The 22,223-nt window shown below is 40.6% G+C and overlaps 1 protein-coding gene across 1 annotated transcript in view; it reads left to right on the forward strand.

Moving 5' to 3' along the window:
• The window catches only part of LOC133558941 (anthrax toxin receptor 1-like), a 118,390-nt gene that overhangs the window by 58,765 nt on the left and 37,402 nt on the right, over positions 1–22,223 (forward strand). Inside the window, exons 10-15 of the mRNA XM_061910140.1 lie at positions 3,553–3,651; positions 6,648–6,717; positions 17,530–17,608; positions 17,825–17,920; positions 18,464–18,502; positions 21,973–22,071. Of these exons, the coding sequence (XP_061766124.1) occupies positions 3,553–3,651; positions 6,648–6,717; positions 17,530–17,608; positions 17,825–17,920; positions 18,464–18,502; positions 21,973–22,071 (482 nt within the window). The remainder of the gene's footprint in view (positions 1–3,552; positions 3,652–6,647; positions 6,718–17,529; positions 17,609–17,824; positions 17,921–18,463; positions 18,503–21,972; positions 22,072–22,223) is intronic.

The raw sequence follows: 22,223 nt of genomic DNA on the forward strand, positions 1-22,223 counted from the left end.
TTTTTTCTGTATATGTGAAAAAATTGTAATGTTTCGACTTGCACTTTTTTTATGTATATGTGAAAAAATTGTACTGTTTCGACTTGCACTTTTTTTCTGTATAGGTGAAAAAATTGTACTGTTTCGACTTGCACTTTTTTTCTGTATAGGTGAAAAAATTGTACTGTTTCGACTTGCACTTTTTTTCTGTATATGTGAAAAAATTGTAATGTTTCGACTTGCACTTTTTTTATGTATATGTGAAAAAATTGTACTGTTTCGACTTGCACTTTTTTTCTGTATATGTGAAAAAATTGTACTGTTTCGACTTGCACTTTTTTTCTGTATAGGTGAAAAAATTGTACTGTTTCGACTTGCACTTTTTTTCTATATATGTGAAAAAATTGTAATGTTTCGACTTGCACTTTTTTTCTGTATATGTGAAAAAATTGTACTGTTTCGACTTGCACTTTTTTTCTGTATATGTGAAAAAATTGTAATGTTTCGACTTGCACTTTTTTTCTGTATATGTGAAAAAATTGTACTGTTTCGACTTGCACTTTTTTTCTGTATAGGTGAAAAAATTGTACTGTTTCGACTTGCACTTTTTTTTCTGTATATGTGAAAAAATTGTACTGTTTCGACTTGCACTTTTTTTTCTGTATATGTGAAAAAATTGTACTGTTTCGACTTGCACTTTTTTTCTGTATATGTGAAAAAATTGTACTGTTTCGACTTGCACTTTTTTTCTGTATATGTGAAAAAATTGTAATGTTTCGACTTGCACTTTTTTTCTGTATATGTGAAAAAATTGTAATGTTTCGACTTGCACTTTTTTTCTGTATATGTGAAAAAATTGTACTGTTTCGACTTGCACTTTTTTTCTGTATAGGTGAAAAAATTGTAATGTTTCGACTTGCACTTTTTTTCTGTATAGGTGAAAAAATTGTAATGTTTCGACTTGCACTTTTTTTCTGTATAGGTGAAAAAATTGTAATGTTTCGACTTGCACTTTTTTTCTGTATATGTGAAAAAATTGTAATGTTTCGACTTGCACTTTTTTTCTGTATATGTGAAAAAATTGTACTGTTTCGACTTGCACTTTTTTTCTGTATATGTGAAAAAATTGTAATGTTTCGACTTGCACTTTTTTTCTGTATATGTGAAAAAATTGTAATGTTTCGACTTGCACTTTTTTTCTGTATATGTGAAAAAATTGTAATGTTTCGACTTGCACTTTTTTTCTGTATAGGTGAAAAAATTGTAGTTTCGACTTGCACTTTTTTTCTGTATATGTGAAAAAATTGTACTGTTTCGACTTGCACTTTTTTTCTGTATATGTGAAAAAATTGTAATGTTTCGACTTGCACTTCTTTTCTGTATATGTGAAAAAATTGTAAGGTTTCGACTTGCACTTCTTTTCTGTATATGTGAAAAAATTGTAATGTTTCGACTTGCACTTTTTTTCTGTATAGGTGAAAAAATTGTACTGTTTCGACTTGCACTTTTTTTCTGTATATGTGAAAAAATTGTAATGTTTCGACTTGCACTTTTTTTCTGTATATGTGAAAAAATTGTAATGTTTCGACTTGCACTTTTTTTCTGTATATGTGAAAAAATTGTAATGTTTCGACTTGCACTTCTTTTCTGTATATGTGAAAAAATTGTAATGTTTCGACTTGCACTTTTTCTGTATATGTGAAAAAATTGTAATGTTTCGACTTGCACTTTTTTTCTGTATATGTGAAAAAATTGTAATGTTTCGACTTGCACTTTTTTTCTGTATATGTGAAAAAATTGTAATGTTTCGACTTGCACTTTTTTTCTGTATAGGTGAAAATATTGTAATGTTTCGACTTGCACTTCTTTTCTGTATATGTGAAAAAATTGTAAGGTTTCGACTTGCACTTTTTTTCTGTATATGTGAAAAAATTGTACTGTTTCGACTTGCACTTTTTTTCTGTATATGTGAAAAAATTGTAATGTTTCGACTTGCACTTTTTTTCTGTATATGTGAAAAAATTGTAATGTTTCGACTTGCACTTTTTTTCTGTATAGGTGAAAAAATTGTACTGGTTCGACTTGCACTTTTTTTCTGTATATGTGAAAAAATTGTAATGTTTCGACTTGCACTTTTTTTCTGTATAGGTGAAAAAATTGTACTGTTTCGACTTGCACTTTTTTTCTGTGTATGTGAAAAAATTGTAATGTTTCGACTTGCACTTTTTTTCTGTATATGTGAAAAAATTGTAATGTTTCGACTTGCACTTTTTTTCTGTATATGTGAAAAAATTGTACGGTTTCGACTTGCACTTTTTTTCTGTATAGGTGAAAAAATTGTACTGTTTCGACTTGCACTTTTTTTCTGTGTATGTGAAAAAGTCAATAAAAAAAAAGTTGGATTAAAAATGCACATAGTTAAACTACAGTTAAAAAAAACAACAATGTCAAGTTGCTAGAACTCTGTAAAACGTAAAATGAACTAAACCCTAAAAATATATTTGTTCAAAACTCTTCAGCACATATGGTTTGTCTTGACTTGGTTTGTGTGCATAGCTCGGTTGGTAGAGTGGCCGTGCCAGCAACTTGAGGGTTGCAGGTTCGATTCCCGCTTCCGCCATCCTAGTCACTGCCGTTGTGTCCTTGGGCAAGGCACTTTACCCACCTGCTCCCAGTGCCACCCACACTGGCTTAAATGTAATTAAGATATTGGGTTTCACTATGTAAAGCGCTTTGAATCACAAGAGAAAAGCGCTATATAAATATAATTCACTTCACTTCACATTTGTATTCACGGCATTGTGTGTGTAGTAGCTGGTGTGACCTTTTAGGAATGTAGTGTCATGTATACACCCTGCTGTGTTTTTTACGCAGTGATCTTCACGCTGGAGCTTTGAAATGTTAAAGGTGTGACCGATGTTCACTTCTATTAGCCGGGACGATGCTAGAGGTCCACGGGCAGAGACCAAACACACAAGATGCTCAGACGTCACTGTAGAAAATGCAAACAAACAAATTGTTTCCTCACACAAACACACACACGCAGACACCATGGCGCGATGCCATAGGTAAGGTCAGACCCACTTTGACAGCGCCTTGTCGTCGTCTGCCCCACAGGCATGTTTTTCAAGCAAGTGTTTTCTTCCCGTCCGCCAACATATGCTGAGTAGCAACCACACAGACACTGCGGCATATGCTAGCAAGGCCCTGTCAGGGCACTTTAACAGCGCCCGAGGGAAAATAAAGGTCAAAGACACACACGCAACATGCACACACGCCTTCTAGCAACGGCACCCACGCCGAGTTATTTTGGAATAGAAGCACTTTTAGCGTTAGCACCATTGGAGCATATTATTGCCTTTCCACACGTGCACGCACAGGCCAACAGATATAAACAGACCGTAATGAGGCGTGCACCAGCTTGAGCGCACCAGAGGAAGGAAATGGCTGTAAGCACTCAAGATAATGGTGATAATTTCCCTCTTTGAAGCTCTTGAAAAAGTTGGCGTTATTTCATAAATCAAGAAAGTCTTACCATCGCTGCGCATGTGCATCTACTTGTTTGTCTCCCAGAGAGCTTTCAGGTGGTGGTGAGAGGGAACGGCTTTCTCCATGCCAGAAACATTGACCAGGTTCTCTGCAGCTTCAAACTGAATGACACACACACTGTTGGTGAGTTGGCTCAAGGCAAACATGGTGACAAACTGTAGACAGCCACAGTGTGGTACAGTATATTCTACTTCAAAGGGTGGGACGTTTGATCTTGATCCAGAAGTTTGTCTGGATCCCGAGAAAAACATTTAATAAGGTGCTTTACGAGAAATGACAACCTTATCTAATGAGATTTGACAGATATATTACAATCTGTTCATTTAGATTTACCGTGTCGGATGGTTATTGTTGCCAAAAGCATAATCTGAAACAGGTCTGGAGGACATAAATAACATTTTATGGCAAGCTTTTTTGAAATCACCATTCGTCTGTTGTTTAAAACCAAAATTTGAAAGAAAAAAACAAACAATTCCATTCAAAAATGGAAGTTAAACTAATCTGCTCCAATGTCAAATTGTTACCATCATAAAACTTGTATTTAGTGCTTATGTAACATTCTTAACTTTGTCAGAGTTATTTGTTGTCGAACCCCAAGATGCAGAGATGGAGGCAGGCATGGAGTGAGAAAAAAAGATTTAATATAAATAATTGAACAAGAACAAACAAAAAGGTACTAACACAAAGCGTGCACGAGGCGGATAATCAAACAAAAGGAGCTAGCCTGGGAGCTAGAAAATAACGAACAGGAGCTTAGCGTGGAAGCTAGCGGGTAGTGAACAGGCAAACAGAAGTCGTACTTCCATCCATCCATTTTCTACCGCTTATTCCCTTTCGGGGTCGCGGGGGGCGCTGGCGCCTATCTCAGCTACAATCGGGCGGAAGGCAGGGGACACCCTGGACAAGTCGCCACCTCATCGCAGGGCCAACACATGTATAATGAAAAATAAAACGGAAGCAGGGAACAAAAAACAGTAAGCTACAAACATCAACCGAATATAGCTTACCGCTATCAATCAATGTTTATTTATATAGCCCTGAATCACAAATGTCTCAAAGGACTGCACAAATCATTACGACTACAACATCCTCGGAAGAACCCACAAAAGGGCAAGGAAAACTCACACCCAGTGGGCAGGGAGAATTCACATCCAGTGGGACGCCAGTGACAATGCTGACTATGAGAAACCTTGGAGAGGACCTCAGATGTGGGCAACCCCCGCCCCCCTCTAGGGGACCGAAAGCAATGGATGTCGAGCGGGTCTAACATGATACTGTGAAAGTTCAATCCATAGTGGCTCCAACACAGCCGCGAGAGTTCAGTTCAAAGCGGATCCAAGACAGCAGCGAGAGTCCCGTCCACAGGAGACCATCTCAAGCGGAGGCGGATCAGCAGCGTAGAGATGTCCCCAACCGATACAGGCGAGCGGTCCATCCTGGGTCCAGACGAGCGGTCCATCCTGGGTCTCGACTCTGGACAGCCAGTACTTCATCCATGGTCATCGGACCGGACCCTCTCCACAAGGGAGGGGGGGACATAGGAGAAAGAAAAGAAGCGGCAGATCAACTGGTCTAAAAAGGAGGTCTATTTAAAGTCTAGAGTATACAGATGAGTTTTAAGGTGAGACTTAAATGCTTCTACTGAGGTGGCATCTCGAACTGTTACCAGGAGGGCATTCCAGAGTACTGGAGCCCGAACGGAAAACGCTCTATAACCCGCAGACTTTTTTTGGGCTTTGGGAATCACTAACAAGCCGGAGTCCTTTGAACGCGGATTTCTTGCCGGGACATATGGTACAATACAATCGGCAAGATAGGATGGAGCTAGACCGTGTAGTATTTTATAGGTAAGTAGTAAAACCTTAAAGTCACATCTTAAGTGCACAGGAAGCCAGTGCAGGTGAGCCAGTACAGGTGTAATGTGATCAAACTTTCTTGTTCTTGTCAAAAGTCTAGCAGCCGCATTTTGTACCAACTGTAATCTTTTAATGCTAGACATGGGGAGACCCGAAAATAATACGTTACAGTAATCGAGGCGATACGTAACAAACGCATGGATAATGATCTCGGCGTCTTTAGTGGACAAAATGGAGCGAATTTTAGCGATATTACGGGGATGAAAGAAGGCCGTTTTAGTAACGCTTTTAATGTGTGACTCAAAGGAGAGAGTTGGGTCGAAGATAATACCCAGATTTTTTACCGAGTCACCTTGTTTTATTATTTGGTTGTCAAATGTTAAAGTTGTATTATTAAATAGAGGTCGGTGTCCAGCAGGACCGATAATCAGCATTTCCGTTTTTTTGGCGTTAAGTTGCAAAAAGTTAGCGGACATCCATTAATTAATTACGCTGCAAAGACAAGGTACGACACGACAGGAACGACAAGAGCGACATGTGGCAACGACAATGATCCAGCAACTGACACAAGACAAAGGAGGTACAAATAGGAGCGGACTGATTGGCAACAGGTGTGGCCAGGTGCCAATCAGCCGCAGCTGAGGAGGAACACAGCACTCAAGGAACAAGACAGGAAGCTGAACCAAAATAAGAGCACTTGACAGGAACTAAAGACAGCAGATGCTAAACACAGATGAAAGACAAATGCAGAGGAGCATCGAGAGGAGCCAGATGAGGTGGTTCGGGCATCTGGTCAGGATGCCACCCGAACGCCTCCCTAGGGAGGTGTTTAGGGCACGTCCAACCGGTAGGAGGCCACGGGGAAGACCCAGGACACGTTGGGAAGACTATGTCTCCCGGCTGGCCTGGGAACGCCTCGGGATTCCCGGGAAGAGCTAGACGAAGTGGCTGGGGAGAGGGAAGACTGGGCTTCCCTGCTTAGGCTGCTGCCCCCGCGACCCGACCTCGGATAAGCGGAAGAAGATGGATGGATGGATGGATGGGTAATGTGTTAATAATTTCACACATGAGTCGCTCCGGAGTATATGCAACTATGAAAAAATACATTTTTTAAAATAAGTTAACCACTGTTAGGGCAAGTGTCCTTATAACATGTGACTTCCAGTATTTACTCCATTTCTTCTCCTCACACTGTACTGTAGGACAGGTCACTGGGGTGCATTTGGCCAAAATAAATCGACTTACGGTTGAATTTTTCTGCAGATGAGAGACCAGCTGGAATAGAGGATACGTTCCTTCTCTGTCCCGCTCCTGTGGTTGAAGAGGTGGGAAGGTAAGTTACATTTATGCGTGTCAAACTCTTGCCTTCATATTTGTTTACCGTGAGACAAACCTCGCACCCACATCTTGGCCAGATGTATGCGTGAGTCCGATGTGGATTACATACCACTTTTGTCCTTGACAACAAAGTCCGTGAGTGTGTGCGATCAATCAGAGTTTGTCACCGCTAACGAAGGCAGACACCAATCAGGAGGGGCCAACAGGAAGAGAGCCCAGGCACACAACTTAATGAGCCCCCCCCCCACTTTGTGTGTATCTGCGTGCCTATCTATGTGTGATCCCAATCTGTGGCTGACACTTTTAGCAGAGAGAAAGAGTGTGAGGGGAGGTGTTCGACGAGTGTAAAGTTTCCTCTAAGCGTTTGCAGCTCAGCCAGGGGTGATTGCGAGTGGGAGTTTCGAATGGGGCAGACAGAGCGCGGCTGTGGGCTGAGCTCCAAGTGGACCGAGGCCCAGCAGCATTCCCGGCCCTGCTGCCCCGGAGTCCTGTGCATAATTATACACTGCAGCCTGCGGCTTCAGACACCTCCCAGTCATCATCTGTCTTAGCGCTGTCACTCAGATTTCTTGCGTGATTTGAGCTCGTCTTGTGCACCGCTGCAAAGTACTTTGCTGACAGGGAAGCCCTCCTCAGACATTTTAAGGAGGAATTTTGTTTTCACACTGTGACATTTTGAGGGGTTTGAGTACATATCGCCAACACGTGTGACACTCAATACACATAGATTTTGAATTAAAAAGTCGGCCGGAATGGACTTGTTCTCCCCCACATCCCAGCTAAGAATAATAGATGAATGGAAACATGGCAAAGAAACATTGCTCGATCTGTTTTTTCAATCTGTATAACTTTAAAATGTTCCTATTTTTCAGTCCTTGCCTATGTGAAATAATTAATCAAACCTTTGCTTTAATAGTTCGTATGGCCTTTGCTGATGAATCGATACACATCTGCTATCCTTTTTTAAAGGGGACCTATTATGTAAATCCAGCTTTTCTTACCTATCGGTAGTGCTTTTGTGTATTTGGGAGTCCTGAAAACTTGTAATCATCCATCCATCCATCCATCCATCATCTTCCGCTTATTCGAGGTCGGGTCGCGGGGGCAACAGCCTAAGCAGGGAAACCCAGACTTCCCTCTCCCCAGCCACTTCGTCTAGCTCTTCCCGGGGGATCCCGAGGCGTTCCCAGGCCAGCCGGGAGACATAGTCTTCCCAACGTGTCCTGGGTCTTCCCCGTGGCCTCCTACCGGTTGGACGTGCCCTAAACACCTCCCTAGGGAGGCGTTTGGGTGGCATCCTGAGCAGATGCCTGAACCACCTCATCTGGCTCCTCTCGATGTGAAGGAGCAGCGGCTTTACTTTGAGTTCCTCCCGGATGGCAGAGCTTCTCACCCTATCTCTAAGGGAGAGCCCCAAACTCATTTCGGCCACTTGTACCCGTGATCTTATCCTTTCGGTCATGACCCAAAGCTCATGACCATAGGTGAGGATGGGAACGTAGATCGACCGGTAAATTGAGAGCTTTGCCTTCCGGCTCAGCTCCTTCTTCACCACAACGGATCGGTACAACGTCCGCATTACTGAAGACGCCGCACCGCACCGATCCGCCTGTCGATCTCACGATCCACTCTTCCGTCACTCGTGAACAAGACTCCTAGGTACTTGAACTCCTCCACTTTGGGCAGGGTCTTCTCCCCAACCCGGAGATGGCACTCCACCCTTTTCCGGGCGAGAACCATGGACTCGGACTTGGAATGTGAAATCATACAGAAATATTTTGCGTCCCCCCCTCACCTCATTTCCACCGTGACTATAGTAGTATAATTTTTCTATATAATTGTTCGAACTATACCTCTGCATAACGTTGTAAGCTTATTAAAGTCCTACTGAAATGACATTTTCTTATTTAAACGGGGAAAGCAGGTCCATTCTATGTGTCATACTTGATCATTTCGCGATATTGCCATATTTTTGCTGAAAAGGATTTAGTAGAGAATATCGACGATAAAGTTTGCAACTTTTGGTGCTGATAAAAAAGCCTTACCTGTACCGGAAGGCGTAGCGCGTAAGCTAGCGAGAATATACATCTAAAGCAGTCGTCACTGTTGCACGAAGGCAAATTAGGATCCCAGGCAGAACAACGAAAAGGGGCGAGCTTAAATAAGGTAGCAATCAATAGTAACAGGTGTGCGGGAACAGAGAGTAGCAGGTGGAACTAATAAACAACCATGGTGATAAAGCAAACAGGAAATAAGGACGTCAAACAACAGAGTGATACCAAAATGGAACAAAAACAAGAATATGGGTATGATCCGGACATCGGATCATAACACTATATAGAAAAACTTATTGAATCATCCATCTGTATTAATTTAGATATTTTCAATGTTAATTAAAACAAAACCTTCCTTTTATTCATGACAATTTTCTACACCCACCAAACAATAGCCATGAGTTATGGGGTGTGCTGCAGGCCTATATGGTTCTGAGCATAGTGCTTTGTCATCCAGTGCCTGAAGGAGTTGTCTTTCCATGTAGCTGACGCCCATTAGTGCAGATTCAGCACTGCCTGACACTACTTGTGTCATACTGGTAAAAAGGAAATCAGCTGTGAAAGGCTAAAAGGGGCCCAACAGCTGCCGATAACATGACAGTCATAACATTAGGCACACTGTCCTCATCTAATAAAGTCTGTCACACCCTACAGCAGTGGGTCTTAACCTTGTTGGAGGTACCGAACCCCACCCGTTTCATACATGCATTCACCGAACCCTTCTTTAGTGAAAAATGAAAGGTTTTTTTGTTTCAAATTCAAGACAAAGTTATGTTTTTGGTAACACTTTAGTATGGGGAACATATTTCAAGTAACAAAGACTTAATTTAGAGTTATTTGGACACTAAGGGAACATATTCTAAGTAATAAAGACTTAATTTAGGGTTAGGGTTAGAGTCGAGACCCAGGATGGACCGCTCGCCTGTATCGGTTGGGGACATCTCTACGCTGCTGATCCGCTTGAGATGGTTTCCTGTGGACGGGACTCTCGCTGCTGTCTTGGAGCCACTATGGATTGAACTTTCACAGTATCATGTTAGACCCGCTCGACATCCATTGCTTTCGGTCCCCTAGAGGGGGGGGGGGGGTTGCCCACATCTGAGGTCCTCTCCAAGGTTTCTCATAGTCAGCATTGTCACTGGCGTCCCACTGGATGTGAATTCTCCCTGCCCACTGGGTGTGAGTTTTCCTTGCCCTTTTGTGGGTTCTTCAGAGGATGTTGTAGTCGTAATGATTTGTGCAGTCCTTTGAGACATTTGTGATTTGGGGCTATATAAATAAACATTGATTGATTGATTGATAATAAGGCCATACCGAAAAAGGCGTTAATAATGACTAGTTAAGAGCCAATATGTTACTAATTTGCATGTTAACAAGCAACTAATTAATGGTGAATATTAGATGGATTAGATAGTACTTTATTTATTCCGTCAGGAGAGTTCCTTCTGGAAAATTACAATTTTCAGCACAATCCCATTCAAGATCAGACAAACATTACAGGGAGACAGAACAGGATCGCTGACGGGTCTGCCGGCTTCCAGCGCCCCTTACAAAAAAGATGACATACAGGTAAACAGGGGGGGTATGGGAGAAAAGAATAGAAGATTAAAATAAAATAAAAATAAAAAATAAATTAAAAAAATCGGTCTTAGCCTGGGCCCTGGAGTGGGGGTGCAGACTGAGGCCAAGGGGGGGAAAAAAAAAATAACAACAACTCATAGCCATAGTACACATCCCTCTTCCATGTGTGTAAGAGGGAAACATCAAACATCAAAGAACACAGAGGACATTAAAGACATTAAAGCAGCAGATACAACCAGACACTTCTACATACAGCTATGAATAAAAAGTAAAATAAACATATCCACTGTGGTGGCCTCTGCGGTGTTCCACGCCATTGTCCGCTGGGGAGGAGGGAGCATGGCCAGAGACAGAAGTAGACCCAACAAAGCAAAGACAGAAGCAGACCCAACAAAGCAATGTATGTTCCCCATACTAAAGTGTTACCATGTTTTTGCATCACCTTGTTCATACAGCATTGATTGATGGATTAATTGATACATCTATTAGTAGATTGCACAGTTCAGTACATCCATCCATCCATCCATTTTCTACCGCTTATTCCCTTTCGGGGTCGCGGGGGGGCGCTGGCGCCTATCTCAGCTACAATCGGGCGGAAGGCGGGGTACACCCTGGACAAATCGCCGCCTCATCGCGGGGCCAACACAGATAGACAGACAACATTCACACACTAGGGCCAATTTAGTGTTGCCAATCAACCTATCAGTTCAGTACATATCCGTACAATTGACCACTAAATGGTAACACCCAAATAAGTTTTTCAACTTGTTTAAGTCGGGGTCCACGTTAATCAATTCATGGTACAAATATATACTATCAACATAATACAGTCATCACACAAGTTAATCATCATAGTATGTACATTGAATTATTTACATTATTTACAATCCGGGGGGTGGGATGAGGAGCTTTGGTTGATATCAGTACTTCAGTCATCAACAATTGCATCAACAGAGAAATGTGGACATTGAAACAGTGTAGGTCATATTTAGTAGGATATGTACAGCCAGCAGAGAACATAGTGAGTTCACATAGCATAAGAACAAGTATATACATTAGAAGTACATTTGAGTTGTTTATAATCCGGGGAGATGGGATGTGAATGGAGGAGGGTATTAGTAAAGTGTTGAAGTTGCCTGGAGGTGTTGTTTTAGAGCGGTTTTGAAGGAATATAGAGATGCACTTACTTTTATACCTGTTGGGAGTGCATTCCACATTGATGTGGCATAGAAAGAGAATGAGTTAAGACCTTTGTTAGATCGGAATCTGGGTTTAATGTGGTTTGTGGAGCTCCCCCTGGTGTTGTGGTTATGGTGGTCATTTAGCAAAACCAACAGTGCATAAACTCACAACAACTTACACACCTGCAAATCCGTCAGCTGTTGCCGTATCCGCAATACACCGATAGGGAGAAGTTTGTATTTACAGGATGAGTCGGGTGTGTTTTGACCTCCACCGAACCCCTGAGGCCGACTCGCCGAACCCCTAGGGTTCGATCGAACCCAGGTTAAGAACCACTGCCCTACAGGAAGTAACCATGAGACAAATATGGAAGGTCTTGATTAGCTTAAAGTGCAGGTTGTGGTCCAAAATTTCAACACCAGATTTATCCAATCATATTTTTTGGGTGCTAAAGATCTCTAGGCTGCTGGTGACCCCCTCTTCAATCAGACCTCAATCACCCTCTGTTCTACCCAAGCCTTGTCTGATAGAATGAAGTCATTGATGGCGTCTTCACACAAATCCGTGTTGACTGCAGTCCTTCCGGATGTGACTACCAACACACGTATAGTGTGGAGATGATGATTGATAGAGATTGATAGCAGCATGTCCCCCCAACCATATGACGATCCGGGAGTGGCACCTGCACCACCAATGTCCTCCTCCCCAAGTCAGTGACAGCATGCCACAGTTGTATAAGGAGATGTTGGAGGAGGCCATATGTGGTGGTGAGGAAGTAAAGGGGACAGTGGGGGGTGTTCTTCAGGAGGGAGTGATGCTGCTAAAGGGATGTAGAACAGGAAAGGTTCTCTTCCTTCCATCCCCCACTCTATCTATACCCACCCCACCTTGCAGTGACCTCCCCCCGATGCCCCTTTCCTCAGTTTCAAAGCTCAATGCCCCCCTTGTTTGTCTCTGTCCCCCCAATCTGTCAGCACAGCACAAGAAGCCTTTCTCCATTCTCCTCCCCACAGCTGCCTCCTTCACCAGTTCTTATATGGCTGCCAGCTTGCTTTGTTTTGGGTCACTGACAAACACATGTATTCACCCGGCTAAAAATAGCCAATTGTTTTGCCTTTCAACTTTTTGTTTAATAGGAAGTTCCTGAATCCTAACGATTTGCAAATGTAAAAAAAACATGGATTAGGTTCAGAATTCAATTTGTAGTTTCTGCAATCTGCATACACAATTTATTGTAAAGTATTTCATAGAGATGTCCGATAGAGGCTTTTTTGCCGATATTCCAATATTGTCCACCTCTTAATTACAGATTCCGATATCAACCGATACCGATATATACAGTCGTCAGAGGTGGGTAGAGTAGCCAGAAATTGTACTCAAGTAAGAGTACTGTTACTTTAGAGATTTATTACTCAAGTAAAAGTAAGGAGTAGTCACCCAAATATTTACTTGAGTAAAAGTAAAAAGTATGTTGTGAAAAAACTACTCAATTACTGAGTAACTGATGAGTAACCTGATAATGCACAAAAACATAAAAATAGCAATGAGCAAATTCAGAGCCAGGAATATCTCTTAAGCAACTAAAACAATAATATATATTAAATAAAAATATAATAAAATAAAAAAAATTAAGGCAAATTGAGCCACAATAACTTAACAGCACCATAGGCTCAGTAGGCATTTATTGATTGATTGATTGATTGAAACTTGTATTAGTAGATTGTACAGTACAGTACATATTCCCTACGATTGACCACTAAATGGTAACACCCCAATAAGTTTTTCAACGTTAATCAATTACTTAATAAATGACCAAGTCGAGGTGATCTACCTCATATATACATATACATACACAAACATATATATATATATATACAGTATATAATTTATAGTTTTTTATTTTGCCGTTTTTGTTGAAATGTTAACACATAGATTCCTATCTTTCATGAAAACAAGAATATAAGTTGGTGTATTACCTGATTCTGATGACTTGCATTGATTGGAATCAGACAGTATAGTGCTGATAATGTCCGCATTTTCAAACGGAGGAGAAAAAAAGTTCCTCTTTTCTGTCTAATACCACATGAAAGTCGTTGGTTTTTGGCATCTTATCTGTCCAGCTTCCATATTCGTTTTTATACACTTTACAAGAAATACATTGGCGCCAAACTCCGTAGCTTGCTCGCTTGTTTGCGCTGGCTTTCGGAGACTCTTATTTTGTTAGCGCAGGCGCGATGAAGCGGCGCTTTTATTGTGAAGACAGGAACTGTGAGATCAGTCTTTAGGCTTTTGACGGGAAGTACGGTTGAAATAAAAAGTGTCTTTTTTCCTTTACACTTGTTATCGATTAATTGAAACTTTTATTAGTAGATTGCACAGTACAGTACATATTCTGCACAATTGACCACTAAATGGTAACACCCCAATAAGTTTTTCAACCTTTTTAGGTCGGATTCGACGTGTGACGGTCACGTGACCGCCTGGTTTTGTTTGATTGGTCCAACGTCAACAGTGACTGCATTTGATTGGTGAAACGCAGGCATGCGTAGTTCCTACTTTGAATGCGTGTCTGACAAAATCAAAACAAAAAAAACGTGCATTAACAGATCGATAAAAAAAAAAAGTAGCGAGTAACGAGCTGATTGTAGATAAATGGAGCGGAGTAAAAGTAGCGTTTCTTCTCTATAAATATACTCAAGTAAAAGTATGTTGCATAAAAACTACTCTTAGAAGTACAATTTATCCCAAAAGTTACTCAAGTAGATGTAACGGAGTAAATGTAGCACGTTACTACCCACCTCTGACAGTCGTGGAATTAACACATTATTATGCCTAATTTTGTTGTGATATATTAAACAATGCAACAAGTTTTTCCAAAACAAATCAACTCAAGTTATGGAAAAAAATGCCAACATGGCACTGCCATATTTATTATTGAACTCACAAAGTGCATTATTTTTTTTAACATGCCTCAAAACAGCGGCTTGGAATTTGGGACATGCTCTCCCTGAGAGAGCATTAGGACAGTGGTTGTCAACCTTTTTTCAGTGATGTACCCCCTGTGAATATTTTTTTCAATTCAAGTACCCCCTAATCAGAGCAAAGCATTTTTGGTTGGAAAAAATAGATGAAGAAGTAGAATACAGCACTATGTCAGCAGTTTCTGATTTATTAAATTGTATAACAGTGCAAAATATTGCTCATTTGTAGTGGTCTTTCTTGTACTATTTGGAAAAAAAAGATATAAAAACAACTAAAAAACTTGTTGGAAAATAAACAAGTGATTAAATTATGAATAGTAATCATCAACTTAAAGTGCCCTCTTTGGAGATTGTAATAGAGATCCATCTGGATTCATGAACTTAAATCTAAACATTTCTTCACCAAAAAAATCTTTAACATCAATATTTATGTTCCATAAATCTAGCTGTCATCACTGAATATTGCATTGTTGCATTTCTTTTCACAGTTTATGAACTTATTCATATTTTGTTAAAGTGTTATTCAATAAATACATTTATAAAGGATTTTTAAATTGTTGCTATTTTTAAAATATTTGTTTAAAAATCTCTTGTACCCCTTGGCATTCCTTTAAGTACCACAAGGGGTACGCGTACCCCCATTTAAGAACCACTGCATTAGGAAGTTGAGGTGGGCGGGGCTAGGGGTTTTGTATATTGTAGCGTCCCGGGAGAGTGAGTGCTGCAAGGTCTTCTGGGTATTTGTTCTGTTGTGTGAATGTTGTGTTACGGTGCGGATGTTCTCCCAAAATGTGTTTGTCATTCTTGCTTGGTGTGGGTTCACATTGTGGCGCATATTTGTAACAGTGTTAAAGTTGTTTATACGGCCACCTTCAGTGTGCCCTTTATGGCTGTTGACCAAGTGTGCGTTGCATTCACTTGTGTGTGTTAAAGGCTGTGGAGATTATTTAACTGGACCGGCATGCAAAGGCAGTTCCTTTAAGGTTTATTGGCGCTCTGTACTTCTCCCTACGTCCGTGTACACAGCGGCATTTTAAAAAGTCATAACCGATACCGATAATTATGAAACAGATACCGATAATTTCCGATATTACATTTTAAAGCATTTATCGGCCAATAATATCGGCATTCCGACATTATTGGACATCTCTAATAAGGATGCCTAATAAAAATTCTGAAGGCACCTCCCTAGTTGATCAATAACGTGTTATATATCTATCTTCACATCGAGAGGAGCCAGATGAGGTGGTTCGGGCATCTGGTCAGGATGCCACCCGAACGCCTCCCTAGGGCGGTGTTTAGGGCACGACCAACCGGTAGGAGGCCACGGGGAAGACCCAGGACACGTTGGGAAGACTATGTCTCCCGGCTGGCCTGGGAACGCCTCGGGATCCCCCGGGAAGAGCTAGACGAAGTGGCTGGGGAGAGGGAAGTCTGGGTTTCCCTGCTTAGGCTGCTGCCCCCGCGACCCGACCTCGGATAAGCGGAAAATGATGGATGGATGGATATCTAAACCAATTCTGATACACATTTAGGATTCTCATTAATTTGGGTAAGGCAGTATTGTTTTTTTGTCTTTAGCTTTGCCCCTTTTAAGAAAAAATAAATACAATTTAATTCCATAATTGTTTTGGTAATATTAGTGAATGCATTAAAAAAATCAGATTTTTATTCCAAAATGTATATTTTTCTCAGAGCCTCAGGTAAATAAGATGTCGTTAAAAGTTGAGGTTTGTGGTTTCCAAGCACAGGAAATGAAGTATGTAAGGCAGAGAACTCCCCTGACCTCTTGCGGATTTGGGAAAAGTGTGGATGTCAACATTTTGAGAAAGCAAGTATGGGCAGAGCCCCTTGAGGAATGTGCTGGCTGCCTGTGGCAAACGTGTACAGTAGACCACGTCCAAGTCGTTAAAGGCCTACTGAAAGCCACTACTAGCGACCACGCAGTCTGATAGTTTATATATCAATGATGAAATATTAACATTGCAACACATGCCAATACGGCCTTTTTAGTTTACTAAATTACAATTTTTAATTTCCCGCGGAGTTTCTTGTTGAAAACGTTGCGTAATGATGACGTGTACGCGTGACGTCACAGACTGTTAGGAAATATGAGCGCTGCACACACACACAGCTAAAAGTCGTCTGCTTTAACCGCATAATTACACAGTATTTTGAAGATTTTGTGTTGCTGAATCTTTTGCAATTTGTTCAATTAATAATGGAGAAGTCAAAGTAGAAAGATGGAGTTGGGAAACTTTAGCCTTTAGCCACACAAACACACGGTGTTTCCTTGTTTAAAATTCCCGAAGGAGAAGCTTTACTATGGATCAGAGCGGTCAAGCGAACATAGTTCCCGAACACTTGTCAACCGGCAGTTTTCGGTGAGATAATTGTGGTAATAAGTCGGCTCTTACCGGAGATCAGCTGAGCTTGCGCCGTCCATGCAGCTGCCGTCGACTTCCCTCAGAGACTGGCGTCAACACACCCGTGGACACACACCGACTATCAGGTACTATTTAATCTCACTAAAACACAATAGAAAGATAAAGGATTTCCCAGAATTATCCTAGTAAATGTGTCTAAAAACATCTGATCCGTCCCAATGCAATCGCCTTTTTTTTTTTTTTCTCCCCCAAGTCCTTCGCTATCAATATCATCATCCACAAATCTTTCATCCTCGCTCAAATTATTGGGGAATCTGTCATTTCTTCCGTCCGAATAGATCTTGCTGCTCGAAGCTCCCATTATAAACAATGTGAGGACGTGAGGAGCCCTCACCCTTGTGACGTCATCGTCTGCTACTTCCGGTACAGGCAAGGCTTTTTTATTAGCGACCAAAAGTTGCAAACTTTATCGTCGATGTTCTCTACTAAATCCTTAAGGCAAAAATAGGGCAATATCGCGAAATGTTCAAGTATGACACATAGAATGGACCTGCTATCCCCATTTAAATAAGAACATCTCATTTCAGTAGGCCTTTAAAGCTTCCCATGTTATGTTTTGCAGGGTGATCTACCTGCAGGTGAGCATGAACGAGGGCCTCTCCTACATCACCAGTTCAGTTCACATCACAACTACTGAATGTGTGAGTACTTCTGCAGTCAACAACACACTTTTGTTTTTTTTTTACTTACCTTTTCCTTTCAAACTTGTTGTGGATTCTCTACAGTCTTCTTCCTTCTCTTCTTTCTGACGTCTCCTCTGTTGTGTGTTTCATCAGAGGAGGCTGTGAGTACTTTGTAACCTGCTCAGCTGCATCATACCTTATTCTTGTTTTAATCCGTCATTCTTTGTGTTGCAGTTTGACGGCACCATCGTGCTGATTTCCCTGCTGGTGGTGTTCTTGCTGTTGGCCCTGCTGCTCATGTGGTGGTTTTGGCCTCTCTGCTGCACTGTGGTAAGATCACACACACGTCATCATTCTGTCACGACTGGCTGGGACTTGGGTGAGGGTTGTTTTCCTGAGGTACAAAGTAATTGGAGCGGAGACGGCGTGAATGTAATGACATATTTTTATTATAATTAAAAAAAAAAAAGATGAACGAAAAGCACTCACAATGGAGGTACAAAACTTGGCTATGAAAACAAACAAAAACTTGCACTGTGGCATGAATAACGAAAACACTTACTGTGACTGAGACAAGGAATCCTGGGTTTGTAGAAGGGTGATCGATGGTGGTAGATGGTGATGTTGCCAGGCTGACTACCTTGAAACTCTGGCTTAAATAATACTGTGGTGATTAGTGAAAACAGGTGTGCGAGTGAAAAACGTGAGACAGGTGCGTGACATGAGGACAGGTGAAACCTAATGGTGACAAAACAAACAAGAGTGCACAAAGAGTCCAAAAACAATAACATGATCACACCGACATGACACATGGTATCTTTAATTTTCTGTTTGGTTGTCAATTTAAGATTGTTTTGTTATTTTAACCCTCAGGTAATTAAAGAACCTCCGCCGCCACCTCCTCCAGAGCCTGTAAGTCTAAATGCTCATTTATCAAAATGATCCTCTGTAGTTTTTTTTCCTGTGTTTCCACTATCGTTTCCTGTGTGAGACTCGTATTTTTTGTATTTTTAGTTTCTGTTTGTAACTGTATATTCCACCTTCTTTCTTGTTAGAAGGACCTAGAAGTGCACCCGTTTTTATTGTTAATTGGGGTTGTATTTAGTTCAACTTGGTTCTCTACTACAGTGGTTCTCAAATGGAGGTACTTGAAGGTATATTTTTTTAAAATATTCTAAAAATAGCAACAATTCAAAAATCCTTTATAAATATATTTCTTGAATAATACTTCAACAAAATATGAATGTAAGTCCATAAACTGTGAAAAGAAATGCAACAATGCAATATTCAGTGTTGACAGCTAGATTTTTTTGTGGACATGTTCCATAAATATTGATGTTAAAAATTTCTCTTTTTGTGAAGAATTGTTTAAAATTAAGTTCATGAATCCAGATGGATCCATAATCTCCAAAGAGATTACGTCTATGTGTAGAAATCTTTATATTTATAATTATATCACTATTTTATTTTTCAACAAGTTTAGTTATTTTGATATCTTTTTTTCCAAATAGTTCAAGAAAGACCACTACAAATGAGCAATATTTTGCACTGTTATACAATTTGATCAATCAGAAACTGATGACATAGTGCTGTATTTTACTTCTTTATCTCTTTTTTTCAACCAAAAATGCTTTGCTCTGATTAAAGGGTACTTGAATCAAAAAAATGTTCATCACTGAAAAAAGTTTGAGAATCACTGCTCTACTCGGTACTTGTTCATTGCTTTTTAGTAGCTACCTCCATGCTTGCAAAGCAAAGGGTTTGCATTTCCTTGCAGCACTATTTTGTTCGTACTTTTCCCTAATAAAGAGGAACAACACCAAGCCAGACCGTAACAGTATCTATCTATAAGGCTAAGAACCATATTTGGCATTGTATACTTGAGCCAAATGCTGTAATGTAGTGTGTCTTAACCATAGGGCTGGGGGCCAATTGTTGGGCAGCGTGTGCCCCCGAGAGAAGTGTTTCTCATCCTTTTTTGAGCCGAGGCGCATTTTTTTCATTTAAAAAATCCGGAGGCACACCACCAGCAGAAATCATTCAAAAAACGAAACACAATAGACAGTAAAAAGTCGTTGTCGCAATTGTTGGATATTAATTTAAACCATAAGCAAGCATGCATCAATAGAGCTATTGTCTCAAAACTATGTGTAATGTCACAACCTGTCCCATCAGGCTGTGACTTGTTTTCCTATTTTGGTGGCTTTTTGTCTTTTTTTGGTATTTTCCTGTACCAGTTTCATGTCTTCCTTTGAGTGATGTTTCCCGCATCGGCTTAATTCTGCTCCAAGGTTTCACCCTCTTTTCTGTGCTCACTTCTAGAAGCAGCAGTTAATCCTTCATTCATTCAGCTTCACAAGTATGAGGTTGTGAATCCTAAATTGTCCAAAAACAGTCGTCTTTGCTGTTTGTTACCAAGTCTGCTGTGTTTAAAACAAACACAAGCGTTTTGTTTCCGGAAGTAGGAACATACATTAGTTGCCAGTAGTCAGACGTGCACTGCTATGGAAATAAAAATCAATGCGCGAATGTTAAAGGGGAACATTATCACCAAACCTATGGAAGCGTCAATATATATCTTTGTGAATCAGCCTTTTCTGACATGAACTTCATCAAGAACAAACACAGAAAACGCCTCACTGATGCACATCTGCAAGACTCCCTCAGAGTTGCAGTGTCAACTTACACAGAGTACAACACACTAGCTAACAACTTGCAATGCCAGGCTTCCCACTAACTGACAAAGAAACAGATAACAGATTTGGTGTCCAGTTCAAAGTGTGACATGATTTATTTCAAAACTTGAGGGTTGACTTTTGTATTTTACATGAGTTATTATTTGTACAAACATGGTGCAAAGTAATTCATGATTTGTTAAAGGGGAACATTATCACCAGACCTATGTAAGCGCCAATATATACCTTGATGTTGCAGAAAAAAGACCATGTATTATTTTAACCGATTTCCGAACTCTAAATGGGTGAATTTTGGCAAATTAAACGCTTTTCTGTTTATCGGTCTTTTAGCGATGACGTCAGAACGTGACGTCACCGAGGTAACACACCCGCCATTTTCATTTTCACATTACAAACACCGGGTCTCAGCTCTGTTATTTTCCGTTTTTTTGACTATTTTTTGGAACCTTGGAGACATCATGCCTCGTCGGTGTGTTGTCGGAGGGTGTAACAACACTAACAGGGAGGGATTCAAGTTGCACCACTGGCAAGAAATCTGCCGCCAGACCCCCATTGAATGTACCAAAGTGTCTTCACATTTAACCGGCGATGCTAAGACAGACATGGCACAGAGATGTATGGATAACCTGCAGATGCATTTGCAACGATTAAGTCAACGAAATCACAAAGGTGACTTTTGTTGATGTTGTTGACTTATGTGCTAATCAGACATATTTGGTCACGGCATGACCGCCAGCTAATCAATGCTTACATGCTACGCTAATCGATGCTTACATGCTATTTACGCTAGCTGTATGTACATTTGAAACTAGATACCCACATTTAATGCAAAACAAACACTTACCAATCGACGGATTTAAGTTGCTCCAGTGTCACAAGATGCGAAAGTCCTGATCGTTTGGTCCGCACATTTTACCGGCGATGCTAATGAGGCAGCCATGCTATGGGCCACTTCATTAGGTACACCCACGCTATGGCCGAATAGCGTCAATAGCTATTCGCTCAATAGCTTCAATTTCGTTTTCGCTATCTGCCTCCATACTCCGACCATCTGTTTCAATACATGCGTAATCTGTTGAATCGCTTAAACCGGTAAAATCCGAGTCTGAATCCGAGCTAATGTTGCTATATCTTGCTGTGGTAACCGCCATGTTTGTTTACATTGGCAGCACTGTATGACGTCACAGGGAAATGGATAGTGGTTTCGAAGATAGCGAAAATAAGGCACTTCCGGGACCGGTAAAATTTTGAAAAAAACTTCAAAAAATACAACAAGCCACTGGGAAGTGATTTTTATTGTTTTTAACCCTTTTGAAATTGTGATAATGTTCCCCTTTAACTAAAATAATCAAAATATGGTACATTTTGAACATATTACATATTGTTAGAAATGTGTCTGTTTCTACATTACATATTTACTTGCACTGTGTAAACAAAACGTTGATGGGTTTTGAAGTTGTTTAGAGGACTTTGAAGACTACAACAGTGACTCCCTATCGCTGCATCCTCTAAGTTTTTTTTAATCATCTTTAAAATCCTAATAAAAAAAGATGTGTGTTCTTGTCTTTCATAATGATTGTGAATGATAGGAAAAATTCCCCCCCAAAAAGATTGCACGTTCCCTTTAAGAGGAAACCTGTTTAGTTTTAAAACAGACTGTAACTGAGGTTTTTTTCTTCTAAAAAGGAATCTGATGATGAAGATGGGATGCCCAAAAAGCGCTGGCCCACAGTGGACGCTTCCTACTACGGAGGACGAGGAGTGGGTGGCATCAAACGCATGGAGGTATACACACCTACGCACAGGATACCATTAGTGCAGGGGTCGGCAAACCCAAAACGTTGAAAGAGCCATATTGGACCAAAAATACAAAAATCAAATCAGTCTGGAGCCCCAAAAAATGGAAAGCCATTTATCAGTCTTATTATTAAGGCAAC

The sequence above is a fragment of the Nerophis ophidion genome, linkage group LG09 (genome assembly GCF_033978795.1).
Source record: "Nerophis ophidion isolate RoL-2023_Sa linkage group LG09, RoL_Noph_v1.0, whole genome shotgun sequence".
NCBI lineage: Eukaryota > Metazoa > Chordata > Actinopteri > Syngnathiformes > Syngnathidae > Nerophis > Nerophis ophidion.